The 26,952-nt window shown below is 42.7% G+C and overlaps 1 protein-coding gene across 2 annotated transcripts in view; it reads right to left on the bottom strand.

The window, feature by feature from the left end:
* The window catches only part of ARMC3 (armadillo repeat containing 3), a gene marked incomplete at both ends in the record, with an annotated part of 97,507 nt that extends 74,750 nt beyond the window's left edge, over positions 1–22,757 (bottom strand). For both annotated transcript variants that reach the window (XM_080716880.1, XM_080716881.1), the window contains 3 exons: positions 3,200–3,325; positions 17,607–17,724; positions 22,710–22,757. In XM_080716880.1, the coding sequence (XP_080573006.1) occupies positions 3,200–3,325; positions 17,607–17,724; positions 22,710–22,757 (292 nt within the window). The remainder of the gene's footprint in view (positions 1–3,199; positions 3,326–17,606; positions 17,725–22,709) is intronic.
* Positions 22,758–26,952: the final 4,195 nt, after the last annotated feature.

Genomic DNA, 26,952 nt, shown 5'->3' with positions numbered 1-26,952 from the left:
CTGGCAACACTGACTTGTGGTTGAGCAAGAACATGATCTGGCCAAATGGGCTGCGGCCTGCAGCTTAGTTGCTTCGGGGCTGGCAGTGTCTCTTCCTGGAATACCTTTCTGCAGTCTGCTTCCATTGAGAGAGAGAGAGAGAGAGAGAGAGAGAGAGAGAGAGAGAGAGAGAGAGAGAGAGAGAGAGATTGTACCCAGGGGTGTTCTACCCTTGAGGTACACCCTTAGCCCTATTTTATTTTTTTTCCAACTTGAAACAGGGTCTCAGTAAGCTGCTGAAGGCCTCACTAAGATGCTGAGGCTGACTCTGAAACTGTGATCCTCCTGTCTTGGCCTCCCAAGTACTGGGATTACAGGTGTGTGCTACCGCACCCAGCTTTGGCCATCTAATTTATTCTTTTTGTGTGTGTGGTGCTGGGGATTGAACCTAGGGGCATTCTATCTCTGAGCTACACCCCCAGCCTGATTTTTTTTTTTACTCTTTATTTTGAAACAGGGTCTCACTGAGTTGCAGAGGACCTCACTAAGTAGCTGAGGCTGGCCATGAACCTGGATCCTCCTGTCTCAGCCTCCCAACTACTGGGATTACACGCGTGCCCCACCACGCCCGGCTTCATCAGATTTAGTCTCGATCTTGTGTACTCTCCATCACTGTCTTCCTGAGACGGAAAGTTCCTCAGATTGCCTCAGGTAACGTCAAGTCTGCCTACCAAGCCTGCTTTTCACGTGGATTCTAAAGAACTTTTCCTGAGCTGACTTCATTAAGCGAGTAACTTTTACAGCCCCATTGAACTAAATGCATACTGGTGGGTGAAAGAGCACAATAGTTCCATTTTAGCTTAGCAAAGTAATTTAAATGCCTGTCCTAAATGATAGCACCTGGACACAGGTTAAAAGCTCCATCATTCAGAAAAAAAGGAGGAAGAGAAGAGGAGTGCTAGACTTGGTGGTGCATGTTTATAATCCCAGTCCTGAGGGGACCGAGACAGGAAGAAACTCATGACACTCAATTTTTTTTTTTTTTTTTTTTTTTTTTTTGCAGGTCTGGGGATGGAACCCGAGGGCATTCAACCTCCGAGCTACACCCCCTGCCCTATTTTTTCTTTCTTTATTCTGAAACAGAGTCTCACTGAGTTGCAGAGGGCCTCACTAAGTAGCTGAGGCTGTCCACGAACCACAGTCCTCCAGTCTCAGCCTCCCACATGCTGGGTTTACAAGCGTGCGCCACCAGGCCCGGCTACGACATTCAGTTTATACACCCTGCTCTGAAACATTTTGCAAGCAACCTGGAGACCTTCACAGGTTATAAGCACCTTCTATATTGAAAGATGATCATAAGTAAATAAAAAATGAATAATATAGATTAACAATTGTAAAAAGGAAGTCATGAAGACCTAATCGTTAAATTGGAAAACATAAATATAAACAGCGAATTACAATTCTGCTCTTCAACTGAGATGTATCCTCCCCAAAAGCACTTAGAAAAAGAAGCTGACGTGGCACACGCATGTGGTAAGGACAGACGTGGCACACGCGTGTGGTGAGGACCAAGAGTGATGTGATGGGCGGAAGGACTAGACAGCTATGGGTCCGAATGCATTTCCACGTTGACCTTGTGCCTTGGTTCTGCTCCACCTCAGGCGCGTTACCTAACGCTTCCAGAGGTCTCTCTTAACTTCTAAATGAGTTACACAATAGGTGTTAGAATACCTTTGCTCTCAGATTCCATGGTGTGTGAACAGAAAAACACCCAAGACATTTAAAGTTTCCCTCTTTTTTTTGGTTAGAAGCTTCCTCCTCTTTTGGCTTCCGGATATTCCATATGGTGCCAACACAGAATCATGGCACAGGCAATCCTGAGATATGTTTGCGCAAGTCTCATGACACAGATGATTGCTGCACTCTATGCTTTGGCTGCCTCGTATGTGATAGGAATAACAGTAGCACCTGCGTTGGGTGTAGTGGTGCACACTTGTAATCCTGGTACTTGGGAGGCTGAGATGGGAGGAGTGCAGGTTCAAGGCCAGCCTCAGCAACTTAGTGAGATCCTGTTTCAAAATAAAACATGACCAAGAGTGCCACTCAGAGGTAGGGCAGCCCTGGGTTCAATCACCAGGACAATCACCGTCATCATGGTCAGGACAGCACCTACCTTGCAGGGCCGTTTGTTAGGATTAAGTGATTCAGTATCCAAAGAGCACTTAGAACCGTTCCATGTAAGTGTCAACTAGCATTATCATCATCAAGGGCGATGGGATGTCCATTCCCCATAAATGTTCCCATCCTGCGGCAAAACTACGCCCAGAGCCACCATGTAAAATATATGAAAATATTCTAAGCAAGTAATAGATCTGATTTAAGAGTAAATACACATATCTGAGTTTATTTTTAGAAAACAATAGTTTGCTGTTTCAAAAAATCAAATTTTCAAAACTTTCCTCTTGGCTTCCTCTATTAGGAAATACATAGGAATTATAATTTACATGTAGACAGGCAAAAAACATTATTCTAAATTAAGCTGAATAATCTTTTAAGAGTTAATGCTTGTTCACCCCAATTATAAGACTGGGATGTACTACATCAACAACTTTGAGAGGAGCTTTTATATGTATATATCTGCATATGTTTTTATATTTTAAAAAATATCCCTTAAGCCAGGTGTGGGAAGCTGAGACAGGAGGTCTGCAAGTTTGCAGCCAGCCTCAGCTACTTAGTGAGGCCCTTCACAACTTAGTGAGACCCTGTTTTAAAAATGAAGAATAAAAAATAGGGCTGGAGGTGTAATTCCAAGTTAGAATGCCCCTGGGTTCAATCCCCAGTACGGAAAAAAAAAAATCCCTTAAAATCTGAAACCAACCTGGGCATGGTGCGACATGCCTGTAATCCCAGTGCTTGGGAGGCTGAGACAGGAAGATATTGGTTCAAGGCCAGCCTCAGCGACTTACAAAGCACTCAAGTGAGAACTTGTCTTAAAATAATAATAATAAAAAAGGGCTGGAGGTGTAGCTCAGAGGTAGAATGCCCCTGGGTTCCGTCCCCAGTAACCCTCTCTCCAATCTGAAATCATTCATTGAATTATACTGATGTAAAATTTTTTGTCAACATGAAAGTCAGCTTAAATAAAATTTAAACGACATTTTTTTAAAAAAGACATTGCACTACAGGAGATCATTTGATTTCCGTCCAGAGTGGCACTTACTGTTAGAAGCCAGGATTCCAAATATCATAGTGGCGTTTCTTCTCACAATCTTGTCCTCGTGGGTGAGCAGCTTGGCCAAAGGCTCCACGGCTCCGAGCTCCAGGAGACTGGCTTTGTTCTCCTCTCCTGCGGTCACAGGTGAGACAGTTACACACAGACCACCCGCCTCGTGAACCGCTCCTTCGTGTCCCTGGGTTTCTTTGCGGCATGCCTTTCTCATCCCTCTTCTCTCCCGCTCCTCTGCCCTCCCAGTAAGCTTCAGAGCGCGGCTGCAGCTCTGCTGAGTTTTCTGCTTTCGCTTCCCCCAGATGCTTCTAAAGCCAACTTCATCTGGTCTTCACTTCTGAGCTCACGGGCCCTGGCTGAGACGGGCCTTCCCTGACCACCGCGTCTAATGTCACCACGACGGAGTCTTTCTTGTGTCCTTTGTCCTGCTTTAGTTTTATCAAACCACCCAATGATTTCTGCCTCTTTCTTGCCCACCCCACCGTAACGGAACGTCCCATGAGGACATGTTCTCTTGATTTTCTATTGTACCCTCCGTGCCTGGCACAGTGCTGGTCATGTGTGACGGGCCCCGCCCATCAGCCAATAAGTCCGAGAGCTAAGATGGCGCTGAGCGGAATTTCCCCAGAGCACTTAGGTGGTAAACAGCTTTCAGGAAGTGACGACAAGAGCATGAGATACACGGGAACACCGCATGCCATAGGGCAACAGCCAATGGACTGGCTGTTGCCATGAGTTGTGCACGTGAACAGTCTGCTGATTGGCTGTTGGGCTCTATATAAGGGGAAGATTTCTGGGGGGAGGAGATCGACGGGAGAAGATTTACGGGAAGAAGATTTACGGGAACTGTAAAAGAACCTGGGGTAATAAAACTGCTTGAGGAAGATCGTGTAAGAGTCGTCACTGCGCCCGACAAGTGGTGGCCCGTACGGGGAACTTCGCTTTGATCAGAACCTCGGCAGTCCAGGGCAGCTAGCTGGTAAGTACTCCTTTGACTCCGAAAAGGGAGGAGGAGGCTCCGTTTACGGAGGGTTATTTTCCCCGATCAAAGGGGGCTCCATTAAGGAGGATATTTTTTAGTGTAAGCAAGTTATTTCCCCGATCAAAGGGGGCTCCATTAAGGAGGATATTTTTTAGTGTAAGCAAGTTAGAGAATCGGGCTGGTCCTGATTCGACAAGATGGGAAATAGTCCATCTCACCCGTAGCATAAAGCATTGAAAGCTTTGTTGAAAAGTAGAGGCCTAAAGCTTAGGGACAAGACAATACAAGATTTTCTCGAACAAATAGATAGGGTAGCGCCATGGTTTACAGTATCAGGGAATCTTTCTTTAGCAAGCTGGGATAAATTGGGAAGAGACGTAGAACGCGCCGAAGAACAAGGTATTGTTACAGGAGGGACTCGGCCGCTTTTTCGGCTGATTCGTGCCTGTTTGGAAGAAAGGCGCTTTAGAAAATTTGTGCAGGAGGGCCAGGCAGCTTTAGACGGTATAAAAGAGGAACGTTAAACAAGTGAAAGCTGTTGAACTGATTAAAGCATCTCGCAGAGTCAGTTCGCACATATGGGTCGTCAGCTGCTTTCAATATAGCAATAATAGAGAGTTTACATCGCTATGCCATGACCCCAGGAGACTGGCAAAATTTAGTTAGAGCCACCTTAAATCCTGGCCAATACTTGGATTGATCCACAATGGGGGCTTCTGACTGCTTTTCCTTTTCCATTGCCTTTGAGTCATTCTGCTCAAGTTTTTCCCCGCTTAATCCTTTTACCTTTTCCCCTAAAATTGGCACAGGAGCAAATTCTACTTTTGCAGGTTATAATTTTACTTATCAGAGCCCGACCATGGCCTTTCATTCTAACCCATTTGATCTGTGGCTTCTTTGTGGGATAAATGGCAGTTGCACGGATTTAGCTCCCCTTGTCATGATTAATGATAACGCGTCTATTGCCGCTAATCTTTCTCGCGAGCTTTCTGCATATCCTACAGATAACTGGTCATCGAAATTTGACAATTTGATAAAACAGTTGCGGTTGGAGATCATCAAAACCAATACTACTCGAGTTGACCCGGTGATGGCCCGCACCTTGATGTCCTGGATCCAACAAGCAGCTCGTCATTTAAAAGAGTGGGCTGGACTGGGTGCTCTTGGTCTCTGTCTGGTCTTACTGTGTATCTTATGTCTCTACTGTCTTAGAAAACTAATCCGTCAGCGCGCTACAGATCAAGTGCTCATAGCTCAGGCATTTGCAGCCATGGAGTTGGGACAATCCCCTCAAATATGGCTTGCGGCGATGGGAAAGTCTTAATGACAGGATGCCAGCTAGGACTGCACTCGGGACCCCGGGAGGGTGCATCCCGAGGAGGGCATGCTCAACTGCATACGGGTTGCCACTGATTCTTGTCCCGTCCCTGGCAAAAGGTGGTGGGCCTAGAAGCCCCTTCCAAACATACAGGGGTTGAGTCCTCTGTCCTCTCCTGTCTGAAAAAACAAAAAAGGGGGAACTGTGACGGGCCCCGCCCATCAGCCAATAAGTCCGAGAGCTAAGATGGCGCTGAGCGGAAGTTCCCCAGAGCACTTAGGTGGTAAACAGCTTTCAGGAAGTGACGACAAGAGCATGAGATACACGGGAACACCGCATGCCATAGGGCAACAGCCAATGGACTGGCTGTTGCCATGAGTTGTGCACGTGAACAGTCTGCTGATTGGCTGTTGGGCTCTATATAAGGGGAAGATTTCTGGGGGGAGGAGATCGACGGGAGAAGATTTACGGGAAGAAGATTTACGGGAACTGTAAAAGAACCTGGGGTAATAAAACTGCTTGAGGAAGATCGTGTAAGAGTCGTCACTGCGCCCGACAGTCATGTAAGGGATGCTTGATGAACACTTGCATAATTAATATGAAAAGTAACTCATTAGCATGCATAGTTCCTACTGCAAGCTAAGTGTGCGTGGGGCCACATGGGGAGCTCGTTGTTTTTTTTGTTTTTTGTTTTTTTTACCGTAGCTCCTCTTCTTTCCCACCAGATGAACTTGCAGCCAACACTTGCACAGAGGTGAGCCACCAGGGTACCGGGGACTCTGGCTCGCTCTAGGGTCACTGACATCTCTCACTGTGGCAAGAGGACCCGGAGGCTGGAGTTCATTAAGGCCAGAGTCCAGTGTTATGGAGCACAGGGGTGCATCTACACCCCAGTGAGTGGGATCTCATGCTACAAAGTCTCCAATCGTGTTTAGGTTCTATGTGGGTTCAGCCTTGCAAGTTTTGGAATAATGTTTAGGTCCTGATTGAGTTCAGCTTTTCAGTTTCACTGGGCTATGAAAATTTTGATTTCAATTTCAAAATGGAGAGAGTAATAAAATCACTTTAACTTAAAGAGCATTTGCTGTATCATAAGAGAAAACTATTTTAGTTTTCTAAGTCCACTAGATGGTCTCCCAAAGTGGCCATGCCATTTTGCATCCTCATTGACCAAGAACAGGCATATCTGTTGCTCCATGTCCCTGACAGCATTTGATGTTGTCAGTACCAGAATTCTAGCCATTCTGATAACTATGTAGTGGTATTTCCTAGTGACTTGGGATGTGAAGCATCTTTTTGTAATATGCTTTTTACCAGCTCTCTCTCTCTTTTTTGGTGAGCCCTATGTTCAGTATAAATTTAATGAAGTCCAATTTATCAGTTGTTCTTTTATATATCATGTAGTTTAGTGTCAAAATTCCCATTGCTTTGGAACCACTTAATTGAAAGACTGTTTTCACAAAATTGAGTTTGTGCCTCTAAAAAATTGGCTATAAATAGACGAGACTATATCTGAACTTTCTATTATGTTTCACTGTTTACTTGTTTATATTTTTTTGAGTGTCTGGTGCTGGGGATGGAACCCAGAGGCTTTCCACCTCTGGGCTGTACTCCCAGACCTATTTTCTATTTTATTTGGAAACAGGGTCTCACTAAGTTGCTGAGAGCCTAAGTAGCTGAGGCTGTCTTCAAACCTATGCAATCCTCCTGTCTCAGCCTCCCAAGGACTGGGATTACAAGTGTTAGTCACCACGCCTGGTTTTGTTTGTTTTATTATTTATTTATTTATTTATTTATTTATTTATTTATTTATTTTTTGTGGTACTGGAGTTCCTGGAAACCCTTCTACCTACGGGAAACAGGATCTCTTAAGCCAGCACCGCTGGCTTCAAACCTGCGCGATCCTCCTGTCTCCGCCTCCCAAACGCGGGGATTACAAGTGTGCACCCCCACACCCTGCTTGTTTATCTTTATAATGATAACTATCTCAATTATTGTGGCTTTATAATAATCTTAAACCATTTTTTTTTGTACTGGGGGTTGAACCCAGGGTCATACTACTTCCGACCTATACCCCTAACCCTTTTATTTTTTTTATTTTGAAACAGGGTCTTTTTACATTTCTGAGGGTCTCTCTAAGTTGCTGAGGCTGGCTGTGAACCTGCAATCTCCTATCTTGACTTTTCAAGAACCGAGTTGTAGGAATGTACCACCATGCCTAGCTTAATAGTCTTAAATCAGATAGCATATGCCCTCCAACTCTGTTTTTGTCTCAAAGTTGTTTTAACTTACTAGTTTTTGTTTTGTTTTGTTTTGTTTTGGTACTGGGTGTTGAACCCAGAGGCATTCTACCTTCAAGCTACATCCCTAGCCCAATTTTTAAACTTCTTATTTGGAAACGGGGTCTCACTAGGTTGCTGAGAGCCTCGCTAAGTTGCCGAGGCTGGCTTCGAACCTGCGATTCTCCTGTCTCAGCCTCCCAAGTACTGGGATTACAAGCATGTGCCACCACGCCTGGTCTACTTACTAGGTTCTTTGCATGTCCATTTTATTTCATAATTTTACTGGTACCGTATAATTATACACTGTAGTGGGGTTAAAAGTGGTACATTCAAGTATGCACACAACATCTCTTCCTGTGCTTCCCTCCTGGCCCCATGCTGCTAACCTCCTCCCTCCACATACAAATTAGTAAGGCTAGTAATAGTCGTACTTTCATATGTGGACATCATATTATTAGGTCTGTTTAATTCTACAAGCCTCCTTTTTTCATCTCTTCCTTCCTCCCCTGATCCTCTTCCGCTCCTCTACTGCTCTCTCTCCTCATTTTCATAAGGTTCCCTTTCTTTCCAATTTTCTCTCTACCTTCCATATATGAGAGAAAACACAGCCCTTGGCTTTCTGAGACTAGCTGATTTCACGTAGTCTAATGTTTTCTAGTTCCATCTATTGTCCTGCAAATGACACAATTTTGTTCTTCTTTATGGTTGAGTAAAATTTCGTGTGTATATAGGACATCTTCCTCATTCATTTGTCTGTTGACAGACATCCGGGTTGGTTCCATAATTTGGTTCTGTGGACTGTGCTGCTATAAATAGAGGCATGCATGTATTGCTATGGTATTCTAACTTTAATTTGGGGGGGGAGGATAACACGAATTTTAGAATTAGTTTGTCAATTTGTGTTAAGAAAAAGACTGAGACATTAGTAGGAATTGAGTTGAATCTATAGATTGATGATAAACTCAGTTGACATCTCTACTCCATGAGCATAGAATATTTTTTCCAATTTATTTGTAGTTTATTTATTTTTTCCATCAATATCTCATAGTTTTCAATGCACAGGTCTTTCACATACTGCTGTTAGATACAACCCTGTGTATTTCACAATTTTTTTGTTAGACATATCCCTATGTATTTCATATTGTTTTGATTGTAAATAGTATTTTGCAAGGTTGGTTTCTGATGGTACATTGCTTCTTTACAGATGTGCAATTGAATATACTGATCCTGCAACCACACTTATTTATAAGTTCTAGATCTCATTCTAGATTCAATAGAGCTGGGCGTGGTGGCGCACACTTGTAATCCCAGCACCCGGGAGGCTGAGATGGGAGGACTGCGATTCATGGACAGCCTCAGCTACTTAAGTGAGGCCCTTTGCAACTCCATCCCTAGTACCACAAAAATAAATAAATATTCAATAGATGTGTGTGTGTGAGTGTGTGTGTGTGTGTGTGTGTGTGTGTGTGTGTAGGGGGAAATACTGGGGATTGAATCCAGGGGCATTCTACCTCTGAGCTACACCCCTAGGCCTATTTTTATTTTCATTTTTTAAATCTTGAAACAGGGTCTCACTAAGTTGCTGAGGCTGCTTTTGAACCTGTGCTCTTCCTATCCCAACCTCCCAACTAGTGGACTTACAGGCGTGTGCCACCACACTTGAGCTCAATAGAATTTTCTTTCTTTTTTTTTTTTTTTTTGGTGGTACTGGGGTTCCTGGAAGCCCTTCTACCTGCGGGCTACACTCCCAGACCTATTTTTACATTTCTATTTGGAAACAGGGTCTCCAAAACCAGCGCGCGTGGCTGGCTTCGAACCTGCGCGATCCTCCTGTCTCTGCCTCCCAAGCGCAGGGATTACAAGCGTGCGCCACCACGCCCGGCCTCAATAGAATTTTCTATATATGTGATGATCAATTTTATGTGTCAACTTGGCTAGGGGATACTCATATAATCAGAAAACATTATTCCTGGGTATATTTGTGAGGGTGTCTCTGGAACAGATAGCATTTGATAAATTAGTGGCCCGAGTAAAGAAAATCCTCCCTCAAAAAGGTAGTCAGGCAACAGCCAAGACATTGAAGGTTTAAAGACAGCAGAAAGGTGGAGGACGGACACTTCCTATTTTCTTGAGCTGGAGCATCCATCGGCTCCTGCTCTGTGAGAGCTGGCACCTGTTCCTGGGCTTTCAGACTCCAGAATCTTCCACCAGAGGCTTGGTCCTCAGACTTGTGAACTCAGACTGAATTCCAGCACTGCCTTCCCCAGTTCTCCAGTTCACAGATGGCGCATCATGGGGCTTCTTGGCTTCTGCAATCACGTGAACTGACTTCCGTACTCTCCTCTCCTTTGTACACGCCCTATTCTGCTTCTCTAAAGAACCTTGACTACTTCAAGGTGATGTCAAAGGAAGACAGTTGTACTGCTTTTCTCATCTGGATGCCTCTTACTGCCTCTGGCTGCCTGGAGGCAATACCTAGAGCTTCCCAGACGATGCTGGATGCGGCCAGGAGAGCTGAGTCCTTCTCTTGCTCCTGATCGTAGAGAAAATGCATTCTGTTTTCCAACATTAAATGTGATGTTTGTTAGCTACTGGCTTTTCATAGATGTCCTTTATCAGGTAGAAGAAACTTGTATGCATTCCTACTTTGCAGAGTCTTTTTAAAATCAGGGGCAAGAGTTGGATTTTGTTTAAAAAATAGCACTTATTGAGATAATATAACTTTTCTTCTTTACTTTTTAAGAGAAGGTATATGCATTTCTTATTGCTGCTATAACACAACTCATGAACTTAATGACCTAAAATGAAACCAATTTTCCTATTATGATTTGGGCGTCAGAAACCTGCAACAAGTCTCTGCAGGTGACGGTTGACCTATTGGCAGGCTATCCATACTCCTTCTTTTGGGAACATCTGTTTCCTTTTCTCTTCCACCTAGTATTCCTTCATTTGTGAGTCTCTGCCATCTTCAAAACCACCGTCACGTCTTCTTCAGGACTCTCCCATGTCCTCCCAGCAGGAGGACTCCGAGCCTGTGTTAGCCTCAGCTGGAGAAACTGGAATGACCTCTATCTCAAACTTAGATGATCAACGACCTTAATTATAGCTGAAATCTTACTGCCCCCTGACCATATAACATACATATTCACAACTTCCAGAGATCATCGTGTTAATATTTTGGGGCATTTCCCCCCCTGCCTACTATCCATGGTAAAATATCTCGATCGATCTTCAGATGTTTTAAACCAATCTTCAGTCCTGAGACAAGCGCATTTAGTCAGGCTGCAATTGCTTTTTTGTATACTGTCTTTTTTTTTTTTTTTTTTTTTGGTGGTACTGGGGTTCCTGGAAGCCCTTCTACCTCCGGGCTACACTCCCAGACCTATTTTTACATTTTCATTTTGGAAACAGGGTCTCCTATGCCAGCACGCGCGGCTGGCTTCGAACCTGCGTGATCCTCCTGTCTCTGCCTCCCAAGCGCGGGGATTACAGGCGTGCGCCACCACGCCCGGCTACTGTCTTTTGATTTGCTGATGTTTTCTTCAGAATTTTCACATCTATGTTCACGCGGTGTAGATGACCTGTGAGTTTCTTGACCTTTTCAGTTTCTAGTACCAGGATAATGGTGGTTTCATAGAATGAACTGGAAAAAAATCTCGTACTTTTCAATTCCCTAAAAGTGTTTTTATAAATTGGTACTGCTGGTTCCTTCAATATTTGGCATCTACCAGTAAAGCCATCTGGATAGAAGATTCTTAACTATACATCTCATTTTATGTAATAGATACAAAGTTATGCAGGGTATGTTTTCTTTAGTGAGTTTTGAGGGTTTGTATTTGAAATGAATCTGGTCACTCTGTCTAGGCTGTAGAATTTATTGTGACTGAATTGTTCATTTTATTCACATTCTCCTTTTAATACATGCTTGTTCCATAATGAAGTCCCCACTCTCATTTCTAATATTGGTAATTTATTCGTGTCTTTTATCAACCCACCTGTACATTTATCATTCTTACCGATCCTCTAAAAAAATCCAGCTTTCCATTTCATGACTTCTGTCCACTTTTTCTTATTTTCTATTTCATTGTTTTCTGTTTAAACATCTATTGTATCTATTGCTAATTTTGAGTTTAATCTGTTTCTTTTCATTGATCTTAGTTTCTTAAGATGAAAACTCAGGTTACTCGTTTGAAACTTTCCCTGTCTCCTAGCACAGGCATTGAATGCAGTAAGTTTCTCTACACATTTGTTTAGCAGCATCCTATAAGTGTTTATGTGCTGCTTTGGGTTTCAATTCTGATTTTCCTTTTGATTTGTTCTTCAATTCATGGGTTATTTAGAAGTGTGTTATTTAATTTCTATCTGCTTCATGATCACCCCAAATTCCTTGTTATTGATTTCTAATTTAATATCACTCAGGTTTGAAAATAGATTTTTGCATGATTTGGAATCCTTTAAAATTTAGGCTTGTTTTATGGCTCAGAATATGGCCTATTTAAATAAATGTTTTGTATGCGTTTTAAAAATAATGTATACACTGCTCTTCTTAGAGTGTTTTATAAATATTAATTAGGTTAAAATCATTGATATTGATGGCTAAGGCTTTTATATCCTTACAGATTTGCTGTCTACTTGTTCTTTTATTTATTGAGAGAGAGAGAGAGCGCTACTGAAATCCCATCTCTAGTTGTGGACATTAGTCCTTCTGTCACTAGCTTGGAGTATTTGAAGGTCTCATATTATACACATAATGGTTTGAGATTTTTATAGTCTTCTGATTAGTTGACCTCTTTATTATTATGAAATGACTTTATCTCTGGCCCTTTTCTCGGTTGACTTTTCTGATATTAATATAATACCTCTAGCTTTGTTTTGAATAGTGTTGGCATAACTTTCTTTTTGTGTGTGTGTGGTACTGGGGATGGAACCCAGGAGCATTGTACCTCCGAGATACACGCCCAGCCCTAGTTTTTGGTATTTTTATTTTTATTTATTTTTTTTTGGCGGGTTTGGTCTTTTTATTTTTGATAACAGGGTCTCACTGAGTTGCAAAGGACCTTACTAAGTAGCTGAGGCTGTCCTTGAACCACGACCCTCCAGTCTCAGCCTCCTGAATGCTGGGATCACAAAGGTGCGCCACCACGCCCGGCCCGCGTATCTTTCTTCAACCTTTTATTTGTGTCTTCACATTCTAAATGAAGTTCTTGAGAGCGGAATGTGGTTTTATCTTCCTCTTTATCAAATACAACACTCTCCTCCTGTTAATTGTGGCACACAGACCGTAATTTTTACTTAATTTAATTGTTGTATGTTCCGCCAATCTTGCCATTTGTTTTTTGTTCCTCGCTTTGTTTCTTAATTTTCTGCCTTCTTCTATATAAATTGGACATTACTTATCATTCCATTGGATCTTTTTTGTTAGCTTATTTAATATTATTCTTTTTTTCTTTTTTTAACAATTTTTTATTGAACATAAATAGTATACATTTACACTATATTTGGTGCCCTCTCCCCCCCCGCCCCCGTTTTCCCTTCCCCCCTCCCACCAATGGTTGTCCAGGTTAACCATGTCTTATTCATAATTTTACACATGTTCAGGTGTAGACCCTCATTAATCAAGATCGGCCTTTCTCCTCTCCTATCTTTCCATTCAAACTTAGCTAGTATTTCCCCTCCAATATCTGGAGTCCCACTGGTATCCTTTGTGTTTCCTAGTTTGGGCATATTAGAGGGAACATATGTATCCTCCTGTCTCCGCCTTCCAAGCGCGGGGATTACAAGCGTGCCCACCACGCCCAGCCTTGCGCTTGGGTTTTGATGCGCTTCTTGGATCTGTGGATCGAGAGTGTTCATCAGATGGGGGAAAACTGTAGCTGTTGTTTCTTCAAACAGTCTCCGTCTTTATCATTTTCAGAGATGCCGGTTACACATATGTCGGCACCTGAATTTCCCCTCTGGCTTCCCGAATTTCATTTTACCCTTTTAAAATCCTCTTCCACTGTTCCTCATCCTGTCTTCAGATTCATTAATATTTTCTTCTGCAATGTCTCATCTGCAGTCAATCCAAATCCACGTAATTTTAATATTAACACTGAAGTTTTTATCTCTGGAAGTTACACTTGGATCTGTTTTATATCTTCTATGTTTTTAATTTTTCTTTGTACATATGGAATACAGAAGTAGTTCATCTTTGAATGGCTATTTTTGCTAATTCTGATAACTGCATCAATCAATGTACTGATTGATTTATATCTTTATTATACATTTTCCCTGTTTTTTTCATGCCTGGTAATTTTATTAGCTGTCAGACATTGTGAAATTTTTGAGCAATGGATATTTCTGCACCCTTGAAATTTTGGGGCACCGTTAAGTGACTTGGAAACAGTGATATTTTCAGGTCCTGCTCTTAAGATTATTTGTTCGGTGATGCCAAAAGGATTGTCAGTCTATCGTAAATTTTTTTCTTATACTAAGGCAAAACTCTTGTGTGTATTGTGCATAATGCTCTATGAATTTTGAGGTTTTCACTTCGGCCTATGAGAACGGGTTATTACTCTAGCCCTTGGTGAGCACCTGTTACGGCTAATCTTCTGGAGAGCCTCTCTGTCCAAGAAGTCCTCTGCTCGGCACCACGCTGAATGTTGCGTGGAATCCTCCACACTCCCCAGGTCCCTCTGGGCCGCTCAGCCCTCTTCGCTGCTGCAGGAGACCGTCTCCTCTGTCTTCCCAGACGCTCACACCTGTCTTCCCCACTCAGAGCACACACCTTCCGGGATCAGAGGCCGGGCAGGCCTGGGACTCCTTCCTCTGTCCCGTCTCCCGGGGTCATTGCCTCTGCTGTCTGACGCTCCGCCTCCTGCCAACTGTCACTTACCGCATTTTGTCAGTTTTCTTGGTTTTTTCATGTAGTAGGATAAATAAATCTGCTACTTTACTCCATCTTGGCCAAAAGGCAAAATCCCATCATTTTTCTTTAAATAAACTTTTCAGAAAATACTGCTAGAATAAAACACCAGGTGAAATAATTTTGTTAGTTAATATAGTTAAGTTCATAAGACACCTCATGACGTATGATTGCTCTTAGGCCGAGTGGTGTGCATAACTCAACGGTTCCCTGAAATTTGACCCAGCACCCTACGCAACTCAGTCATAGAACCTTCCAGAACAACTCCAGGCTTCATTTGGGTTCCCCGTGATGACCAGAGTCCAAGCACGGTGAGCACAGGACGACTTGCTAATTGAAAGACAGGTTCTTCTCTCATCCAAGTCCCCCAAAATGTTTAAAGCATCGTTTCATTAAAATCAGACGATTCCCATCCTAGTTTGAAATGTTTTGGTAAAAATATCAAGTTATACTAAACTCACTTCAAATAGCCCCAATTAAAATGTCACACAATATAATTTTTAGAGTCCAATTTTCTCATTTGGAGTGAGCTAAAATAGAACTGTCTTGTATGCTTGTAAATCCTCGATAGATACGCCTACCAATAAAGTCTGACTTGTAGTGTTGACAATGCTTAAATAAACTTTATTTTCACAACAGTTCCAGTTTTATAGAAAATAGATCCAGAGGTAATACAGGAACTTTCCACATAGTCCAGACCTAGTTTCCTCCATTATTAACTTCTGACATGAGTGTAGTGGTGGTGCATTTTTCACAGTTAATAAACCAATATTGGTGCACGATTAGTTGAGTTTTCTTAGTCTGTGTTTTGTCCCTCCCTCCACTCTTGGACTTATTCTAGAAACTGCTCTCCCACTGAGCTTTTTAGTTCTTATTTTTGAGGTAGGACCTTGCTAAGTTGCTGAGGTTGGCCTTAAACTTAGAATACTCAAGTAATCTCGGGGATTACTTGAACGCACCACCATGCCTGGCTTGCATTTCCTTTTTTAACTTGAGATCTTCTCTCTGCTGTAGAATCCCACTGAGGCTCCTGTGCCAGGTAGATACCAGGTTTCCTCGGCTCCTTCTGGCTGTGAGAATTTCTCAGACTTTCTTTGTTTTTGACGGCCATGCAGCTTTGAGAAATACTGGCTAGCATTTTCTAGAATGTCTCTGAATTGGGATTTTGTCTAATTTTTAAAAATCTTTGGCCAACAGGGATTATGACTTTTAAAGGGAAGTAGCACAGAGATAAACGTTCCATCACCTCACGTCAAGGGCGTGTACGATCAGCGGCCTATTGACGTTAATGTTTGCTTTGGTCGTCCAGCTAGGGAAGGTTTGCAGGGCTCTTCATTACCAACAGATTATTTGTTCCTCTGTTTCTTTTTTATAATTCGATTGGCACATTACAGTCACACATAACCGTGAGGTTCAAAGCGATAGAAGCAGACAGGCACAGGGCACGTGCGGCGCTTCCCTCCACAGCCGGCCCAACCCCTCTGCTCGCTCCCAGGACGCGGCAGTGAGCGTGGCAGTGGCATCTGTATCTACGACATAACATTATTTGAACGATTTCTTCCTAAGCCTCATTTCCCTTCTCCACGCCTCTCTCTCTCCCCAAGCCTCTTCCTTAATTTCTCTCCTCTGTCATCTGCAGTCCCTTCTGCTTGCTATTTCCCCTCAGCTTCCTTCCACATGTGAGATAAAGCACGTGCCCCTTGACTTCCTGAGGCCGGCTGGTCTCACTTGGCATAATATTCTCTAGTTTCATCTCTTTCTTACGAAAACCACGATTTTGCTTGTTATGGCTGAGTAAACTCCATTATGTGTATGTGCTACGTGTCTTTATACACTGTTGAGAGAATTGTAAATGAGTATATCCACTATGGAGATCCGTCTGGAAGTTCCTCAAGCCTCTGCAGTGGGGAGGGGATGGCTTGTAGTGTGTGCACGTGTGCCTCCACCATCGTATATCCCATGAAGAGGCTTGGCTACAGTGCACCAATAACTTTTTTTTTTTTTTTTTTGGCAGTACTGGGGATGAAACCCAGGGGCGTTCTAACTCCAAGCTACTTCCCCAGCCTTATTTTTTCAATTCTTTATTTTGAAACAGGGTCTCACTGAGTTGCAAAGGGCCTACGTAGCTGAGGTTGGCCACAAACCACGATCCTCTGGTCTCAGCCTCCCAAATGCTGAGATTACAAGTGTGCACCACCACACTGGCTTAAAAATTTTTTTTAAAAAGACTTAATGAAGCCATCCTATGAGCCAGCTATCCTACTCCTCAGTCTCTTTCCAAAAGAATTAAAATCAGAATAGCACAGTGCTACATGACACCCATGTTTATCAAAGCAAACTTTGCAATAGCCAAATTATGGAACCAATCTTTTTTCTGTTTTTATGTGATACCCTTTGGGAAAAAGTCACTAAATGCAACCCACTCATATAAAGTGGGAAGTTATAGTTCACCTGTTTCAGGGCAGGATGTTTTCCATAAATGACCTGAATTTCTTTATGGGATATTTGTCTCGTATTTCTCATTTATTTAGTTATTCAACGACTTATGTGTATCCATACTGGGTGGACTGATGGATGTGTATTGTATACTTCTGGTTATAATCCAACACTATTTTTTAGTTTCAAACATCGAAGGTGCTTTTAGTTTCCGTGAGACTGATGATTTTTAAAAAGGTCTCATTATGATGAGACCTTCCACACGACTCTTCTGCCCCGTGACGAGCTTGCCCTTGAGAGTAAGTCCGGCATTTGGGGAGGCCCGTTATTTTCAGATAGGACATTAAATGATGTTCTAGTTGCCTAAAAGAATTCATCTGATAGGAAGGAAGTTAAAGGTTAGAGAGAAAAGTGGCCACTATGTGGTATATATTTTAAGACATTAATTAAATAGACAGATCAACTGAGGAAATGCAAACCTTTTAAGGCAAATTTGTAAATGGCTTCACAGGCTTTAGCCAAAATTTCTTCTTCTGGAGAATTAAGCATTAACACCACGGTTGCTGCTTTTTTACTCTCAATTGTTAATGGATCAAACTGAAATACAAAAGGAAAAACATCAGCCGAGCTTTAAAAACCGCATAAAAGATGAACGGTGTCTGAAAACTTAAAGACACCACAATCTTACAAATAGGCTGCGGTCACTGCTGAAGAAGAGCACACGAAAGCTGTTGTTTAAAGAAAACACAGATAAGCCAGCCAGGCACGGCGGCACATGCTTGTAATCCCAGTACTTGGGAGGCTGAGACAGGAGGATCGTAGATTCAAGGCCAGCCTCAGCAAAATAGCAGAACTTTCAGTAACACAGTGAGACCCTGTTTGAAAACAAAAGTAAATAAATAAATTAATTAATTAATTAATTTAAAAAAGGGCTGGGGGTGTAGCTTAGGAAGAGAATGTCCCTGGGTTCAATCAATAACACATTCACATAAAAAAATAACAGACAAGTGATTATTGGTATAATCACTGGAATTCCTGTGGAAAGAGAAAAATGTTTTGGAATGTGACAGGCCTAGTTTCTCAGTTTAGCCACAGGGAAGCCACTGAATGCTGAGGTCCTCGGATGCAAGTTACTTTTCCTGGATCATGGGGACAGTCCTATCTACCATGAAGGACCAAGGAGACGATTGGTGAGCACCTTTCAAGCGCTCGTCAACACTGTCTGGATGTAACTAACTCATTCTGTCAGCAGAGAAGAACCTGTGAGTGTCTTTGTGACACCCCCCAAATCTTCATAATCAGTACTTACATTCAACCCCTAGTTTCTTTGGGGGGAAAGCAGGAATTACATATGTGAAACAACAGAAAAAGCAATAGAAAAGAGCATATAACAAACTTGGGTAAAATCTTCAACAAAGGAAATGGTAATGTAGCTTAAAGAAAAAAGGTAGGCCTCCTAGTATCCCCGGGGCCTGCTGTGAGACCTGGAGAATTAATGTGCTGCTGAAATGAACAATAAGGACCCACAAGCTCTGGGGACTCCCTATGGTCATGGAGAAAAACGGTATTACGCTATTTCCTTCCATTTCCAGAGGCTGGTAGAGGAGGGAGTTTTGCTTACAAGTAGCTGGGACTACGGGCATGCACCACAGTGCCCAGCCAGAATTCATATTACAGTATTTTTAAACAAACATGTGAGCCAAGCCGAGTGTGGCAGAATAGTACTTGTGAGGCTGAGACAGGAGGACTGCAGGTTTTGTGGCCAGCCCCTGTAACACACACACACACACACACACACACACACACACACACACACACACACTGAGTCTTCTATGATTAAACATGGATATGCTGTGATCTCCACAAAAATGACTACAATTATCAAAAAAGTAGAGCACATGAAAATACATGTAAATAAAAGCTATAGTAAGCCGGGCGTGGTGGCGCACACTTGTCATCCCAGCATTCGGGAGGCTGAGACCAGAGAATCGCAGTTCGCAGACAGCCTCAGCTACTTAGTGAGGTCCTCTGCAACTCAGTGAGACTCGGTTTCAAAATAAAGAATTAAAAATAGGGCAAGGGGTGTAGCTCGGAGGTCGAATGCCCCTGGTTTTCCATCCCCAGACCTTCAAAAAAAAAAAAGCTATAGTAAATATCATTTAATCTCTCTTAAGGATTTAAAATGCAATCTGGTATTTTCTCCTATCTTCCGGTCATCATTAAGAAAAAGGCAAAATAGGGCATGAGAAGCTTTTAAAGATAGAAACTGGGGCACTATGATCAAAGAACTGTCAAACGAGGAGAAAGAGCGAGGTTTGGCAAAGAGTGGAGACACCTGGCATGACATTTGTTTCTCCTCGGTGCCTGCAGCGTCATAGTAATTTTATATTTAAAAAGGCACTGAGAATAAAGTGACAGCTATAACAGAATGCCACATGAGTAAATAAATAATACTGTGCTGTAATTACACATCCCATTTGCCTCCCACGAGGAGGTCACAGTCACCAACAAGCTGAATGTGAAATTAGAATTTGATGCTCTGTACAAAATAAATGATGAGCCCAAATTATTTACAGAAAGGATGGAAGAAAGCTTTTGACCAAGCTTTACCTTTTAAGCCCAGTCTGTGGGTGCGACCAGAGACTTACAGAGATGCTTTTATATCTCTGTGAAGGAGACGGGTCTGTCCAGTGTGACTTCCATGATAAGGACTTTCTGATTCTGGGTTGTCCAGAATGGCACACACAGGCTACCAGTAGCTCTTGAACATTTGAAAGGGAAATGATGCAACCAAAGGACTGAATTTTAACTCTTTTAATGGTTAATCTTAATTATTATAGATTTAAATTTAAATAGCCACGTGTGGCTAATGGTTACTGTGTTATCAGATAGCTGGGTCTATGGAATACAAAATTAAGTGAAACTCGTTGGAAGCAGATCATGAGAGTCAAGTGACGCGTGTTGATGCTACGTGCAAACAAAGGCTCTTTTGATTTCTACTGGAGTGTGTCTGCCACACCAGTGGCCTCAGATCGTGAGGCACCAAGTGCATAGGGGAAAGAGACCGATAAGCACGAGGAAGCCAGTTCTCTATCTAGTACGAATTTTTACTGGAGAATCTCTAGACATCAGTAAGATCTGCTTAAGTGCTTATGGTTAAGGTGAATATAGCTAACATGGGCGTTAGTTCACTCTACAGCCTGAACTAAAGTGGCAAACTTTTAGATCAAAGTGAGCAAACCAATAGTTTTATACGTGTATATATTACATATTGATACTTCTTTATTAATTCATGGTGTTTTGTTTATCTGTGATGACAGAGAAAAACCCCAAAATAAATCGCTGATTCTTTGTTTAAAAAAATGCAGTGCTGTCAGACTACGAGAAATGATAAAAGGTTGAGTTCTGAGATTGATGAAGAAGGAAAAACAAGCCTTGGGAGACACGCCACTTTTTCAAGGAAATGGATTTGGAGCGCACAGGTGAGGGAAATGCTCTATTATTTTCTGTCGCCCTGATCCCATAGTCACCAGGCTTCGCTTCCCCTGTGCACAGATCTAGGAGGAGAAAGTGCTGACCCCTTAACACAATTTAAAAAGGGTCTCACTGAGTTGCAAAGGGCCTCACTAAGAAGTAGCTGAGGCTGTCCGCGAACCGTGATCTTCCCGTCTCTGCCTCCCAAATCCTGGGATTACAAGTGTGCACCACCACGCCCGGCCGGGATTATTTTTATACTACTCTCTCAGCTGTGTTAACATAAGATCAGAGGGGGAAAAGGGCAGAAGGTCCTTGGGAAAGGTAACAAATCGTTGGGGGCCGCTGCTAGTTCTTACATATGAATTTGATGGCCCCCAAAGCTATTGGGAACTGAGAGAGCAGGAGTGGTTGTCTTGTTAATGCTAGGGTTGCATTTCCTAAGTCCTCCTTGTGTCCCCAAAGATTGGAGGACAGAGAATAGTACCAGCCAAGCATTCTAAAATTGTATAAAGTGTAGTCAACAAATATATCTATGTTTATCAGTGCCCTAATTCTAAATAAAAATGTATTTGCTGCCAAGAACTGGGCTTGTGAGTCAACTTTCTGCTAAGAGGAGGCTAATAATGCTATTTGTCAGCAAAGAGTGGGGGCACGCAAACGTGGAGGTATGGGATGAATAGTGTATCTGCCATGTACGTTTTAGGAGTACGTTTCCAGAGCAAAGCAGTCAGAATGAAAGCCCACCACCAGACCATAATTAGCACTGCTGCGGAGTCTTCCTGGACTGGGGCGGACAGGGGGATCTGCAGCTTTTATTCCTAACTCTATTGAAGCATCCATACTTGGGTGGCTGTTCAGGGTGTGCATGTGTGCATGGTGTGTGTGTGTGTGTGTGTGTGTGTGTGTGTGTGTGTGTAGCAGAATTCAGGGGATTCTCATCATGACAGATCTTATTTACTGAGTGCTAACTATGGGTTTAGCATTGAGAAATTTATGTAATTTATTTTAATCCAGGGGATCATCCAGATGAGTTAGATGGTACAATACCCATTCAAGCGGTAAAGAAATACTGCAATAACTATAGTCAAATTCAGCAACTTAGAATAACCCAGCCTTCAAGAGGCGGAGCTGGAATAAAGCTTTTGGTCCTACCCACAGTGCTCCCTTCTGGAGGAAGTGTCTGCAGGAAGCTCAGGTTTCTGCAGAGTTGAAACCCTGTGAGTCGGGGCACTATCCTCATGTCTTTGCTATTCACATCAAACATCTGTTTCAAAATAGACTTCTTAACTGAAAACTGTCAAGGGCCACTTTCTACACTGAATGCAATGTTTCAGTAACTGACTAGAGAGCTGATAGAATGATGGTTTTAGAAGCGAGAGCAGGGGCGTCTACAGTGGGGGATGCGTTCCATAGCATTAGAAATAATGAATCTGGCGATTCCAGACTACTCCTCTGATAGAATTAGAAAACACGGGCCGGGCGTGGTGGCGCACGCTTGTAATCCCCGCGCTTGGGAGGCAGAGACAGGAGGATCGCGCAGGTTCGAAGCCAGCCGCGCGAGCTGGCTTAGGAGACCCTGTTTCCAAATAAAAAAAAATGTAAAAATAGGTCTGGGAGTGTAGCCCGGAGGTAGAAGGGCTTCCAGGAACCCCAGTACCACCAAAAAAAAAAAAAAAAAAAAAAAAAAGAATCAGAACTTCACATGTCCCTGGGGACCACCAGACCATGGAGCTGAGCTGTAGCAAGACTTCTAGTTATTTTTGAAAAGTCACTCGGATAATTCACATTAACGAGAGCCTGGAGAATGCAAATGTGACGTATCTAAAAGAATAGACCCAAACTATTTATCCATTAACGAGGCTGTAAACGTGCTATCCACAGACCGGAAAAGCTAATGATGACTCTCTAATTGTGCTAATTATATAATGACAATGTTGTAAATGTTTGTTTATATAATGTTAGATTTCTCTGACTAATCTTATCATTAGTCAGACTCTGGACTTCTGCCACTGTGTACTCACGTATATGCTAGTACATGCCAAACAGACCATTTATTTTTAAAACTGGTGGTTAAAGTGCTGCTAGTATTGAAAGCAGAAACTCACCACGTCCTTGGGAGGAGGTTCGACTTCCTTCTTTATCTTTTTACCCATCCTGGGAAAAGATGCATAAAAAATGTTTAAAGCGTCATTAGGCCTGATAAGTGTGTATGAGTATCTCAGCTACCCGTACTCTTGGGAGGAGGTTTATCATCCTTTACATTTTTACCTAATAAAAGAAAATGCACCAGGTATGGTCGCACATGCCTACAATTCCAGTACTTGGGAAGCAGAGACAGGAGGATCATAGGTTTGAGACCAGCCTTATCAATTTATCAAGACTCTTAGCGACCTAGAAAACCCTGCTTCAAAATAAAAAATAAAATAGGGCTGGAGGTTTGGCTCAGAGGTAGAGTGCCCCTGGATTCAATCTCAGTACCAAAAAAAGGAAAAAGCGAAATATGTAGAAATGACTGTTTGTGTTACCAATATCCCTATTTCAAACTGTACAATTCTAAGGAAACATCGATATGATAGCTGAGCACGAGTCTCAGCTGTCGTTTAGAATGCAGGTGAATATAATAGCCACATAACTTCTATTTATGTAATAGAAAAATAGTTCACCATGCTTATAGCAACTCACTTCTTTTGGACTTGAGAGACTAAAATCCAAGTTTCTTCTGAGATCTACAAAAATATTTGTGTCACAACGCAAGGATTTTTGTCCATTTTCTGGCATTCATCTGTCTTATGAACCTAAAACAGTTTCTTCCACATAGGCGTCTATATTTATCAAACTCATTAGCTTAGCTAAGCGTGGTGGCCTCTACTTGTAATCTCAGTGCTTGGAAGACTGAGACAGGAAGATCGTAGAGTTGAGGACAGTTTCAGCAATGTGGTGAGATTCTCAGCAACCTAGTAAAACCCTGTTTTTGTTGTTGTTGTTTTTTGTTTGTTTGTTTGTTTGTTTGTTTGTTTTTGGTGGTACTGGGGTTCCTGGAAGCCCTTCTACCTCCGGGATACACTCCCACGGGCTACCCTCCCAGACCTTTTTTTTTTTTTAATTTTTATGTGGAAACAGGGTCTCTTAAACTAGCAAGGCTGGTTCCGAACCAGCGCGATCCTCCTGTCTCCGCCTCCCAAGCGCGGGGATTACAAGCGTGCCCCACCACGCCCGGCTTAGTAAAACCCTGTTTCAAAACAAAAAATAAAAAGGGCTGGGGTATAGCTCAAAGGCAGAATGCTTTGGGTTCAATCCCCAAACCCTGCTCCAATAATTTCTTCTACTTTTCCTGGGAGTAATTATTTGATAAATGGTAACAAAGTCTACCAAATCTGAGCTAATATTTGTGTCATTTTCCTAGATAAAAAAAGATTTAATATAATCCAAGATCGATTAAAAAAGTAATTGGGAATCAGAAAAGACATATCCTAAGGACATTGGGGTTACTCTCTGCAAGATGGCTCTCCACCTGCTCTTAGATGCAGGGCTTTGTGGGGGGAAGTCAGAGGAACAGCCCATGTACTAGTTGACAAACCACAGAGGAGTAACTCAACTGGGAGCAGAGCTTTCGAGATGCTGGTGCTTACATAACCCAACACATTTTTCTAGTTTTCTTCCGTGGGTGTTTCTGGGGTGATGTTGGGCATTAGAGAAATTTCAGATGACATATTCTAGCTACATAGAAATCACCATCGTGTCAAGAGAAGCCTTGGGATTCGGAAAATGTTTAGAGAGAATTTACAATGTCTGTTGGTTCAAATGCAATTCCTAGCATTAGAAACACTCAGCAGTATTTATCACACTCACTGAAGGCTTTCAGTTCATGGAAACTCACAGAGACTTTGTCAGGCATCTGTTCCCAGTCACTAACTTCAGGCCATGTCACTGTCAGATCTTTGAGGGACCTGGCGGGCTTATTTTATATGCTGTATTATTTTACACTATAGCCAATATATCAAACTTATTAAAACGTACTCACATCCCCCATTAAATGTAATTTTCTTCATAAAAATTGCTGTTGAAATTACTTAGCAAGTAGTATATATACTTGGAAATTCTTATAAAACAAAAAATTGTTTTCCAATCTGATGAAAAAAATTTTTGGTGGTACTGGGGTTCCTGGAAACCCTTCTACCTCCGGGCTACACTCCCAGACCCATTTTATATTTTTATTTGGAAACAGGGTCTCCTAAGCCAGCGCGGCTGGCTTCCAACCTGCGCGATCCTCCTGTCTCCGCCTCGCCCAGCTCCAATCTGATAAAAATTTAATGTTAGTAAAAACATTTAATTTTCAGGTTGCTTTTAAAAAATTAGGGCCAATGTCCCTTCTGAATCTCGAATATCTTAAGTGTTTGAAAAGTGTATAGGCCCTAGACCTTGTGCCTCTAATGTTTTAGGCAGACATGCAGAAACTATTTGGAACAGATGAGAAGCTATCCTATAGTTAATTTCCTTGGGGGCAGGATGACTTCATAGCTATTTATAACCAATTCCAAAATATAGCAGTCTCTGATTTATAAAAGAATTCTTTTGAATATTTGAGAAGCAATTAAATTATACCTGCATAAAGTTGTTTTTAATCATCTGTTTTCATTCTGAAGTTGATTTTTCCTCTTTCAGGATAGTGTTTATGAGCAATTGCATACTGAAGACTACAGAGGCTAAAATAACCTAAGAGTACGGTAATACAGTGGCAGAACCCATCATGGAGATACCGTGTGGTTACAAGCACCTGGATTTTAGCTCCACACTGGCTGTAATCGTTGGTGGGAGAGAGTAAACTACTTGTATAGCCCAGGGGCAATGAGCCATTGATTTTTCCCCTTATAAATGTAATATATTTTATTGTAGAGAATTTGAAAAACAAAGACTAGCACAGTTAATAAAATAAAAGTCACTCAAAGTTAAGCTCAAAGAAGTTGATACTATTTCCATACAGTATTTTTTCATGTCTTCTTCATAGAAATACTACCTGGATTACTATTCCCTATTATTACTTTCCATTCCTGGAGCCATTTTCTTACTAAATCCTTACGTTAACAGGCAAGTGCATGAAATTTCAGCCTTCATTTATTGCTATAATCACTTCCAATGGAGCAACATAATATGCCATTTAAATAATGCTTCCAAGCCCATTATTTTCCTAGCCAGTGTCTTATTTCTAATTTTCTGGAATTACGGACAAGGCTTCAATGAATAGCCTTGGACATACAATTTCCACCCACATCCCCAGCTGATCCCCTAGGATATATATATATATATATATATATATATATATATAATCTCCAGCAGTAAAGCAGCCGAGCGGAAAGGGGTTGGCTACGAAAACAAGTCTGATTTAAATACGCATCCCGCAGCCACCTTGCTTTTCAGGAGTTTATTGGTTGTTTGCATTTCTCCTCAGCACATGTTCATCCTGCAATCTGAAATATTTTCTAAACCAGAGACTTGTTTTCAACAGATTTCTAGTGGAGGAGGAGTGCTGGAGAAGTTGGGCCCCACTTCTAGAGTCGTTCCCAGGCCAGGAACGGCGTCTTACGCCCTCAGATCCCCTCCCGGGACCTCAGTCCTGTCACCTGTTAAATGGCAGGTGATACTTAAAAAACCCATCTCTATTCCTAACACCGGGGACGCTGGGACAGGACAACCCCTAAAGAGGCATTTTCTTGGTTGCCGCAGCAGTCCCCACCACGCGGAACCCTTCCCTTCCCCAAGTTTTGCTGAAGGCACAGGGGTGCAGCCGCGGACCCGCCTTTACCTTGGAGGTAACACAGCACAGAGGCTCCTCAGACCCAGCAAACCGCACCTGCCCGTGCCAGCGCGCCTCCCGGTCCACTGTTGCCTCTGGTTGCTAGGCAACGTCGCTGCGCCTGCGCGCTTCCTCCTGGGAGTACGCGCCGGAGGCTCCCGAGGCTCCCATTGTCCAGCCCTGGGCGCTGTCAGTAGCCGAGAACCCGAGAGCACCGCAGTCCCCCGAGGCCCGTGCTTTGGGGCAGAATAAAAACTGGGAATCCTCCTTTTCCTGGTTGTTGAGGGATCGCAGGGGGAAATGAAATCAGGAGCCGCTCAGCCCCGTGGGCAGGTGCGGGTGGGTTGTATTCTTCGGCCTTTGGGTCTCAGCCAGACTGGTGCAAATAACTCCGCTAGGCTGCAGACTGACACCGCCAGTGTTTTGTGCGGTGGGAGGTCCCGCCCGCCCTTCAAGTCCTCCTCTCCCCCCTTCTCTGCCATCCCTCCCCAGCGCCCAGGTAGATAGAGAACGAGCGAGTTTTTGTTCTCCCTCCCCGCCTCCGGCCACACCTCCTC

The sequence above is a fragment of the Muscardinus avellanarius genome, assembly GCF_963383645.1.
Source record: "Muscardinus avellanarius genome assembly, chromosome: 20".
In the NCBI taxonomy this organism is placed as follows: Eukaryota; Metazoa; Chordata; class Mammalia; order Rodentia; family Gliridae; genus Muscardinus; species Muscardinus avellanarius.
The sequence above is the reverse complement of the archived record's forward strand: the minus strand, read 5'-3'. Positions and strand labels throughout refer to the sequence as shown.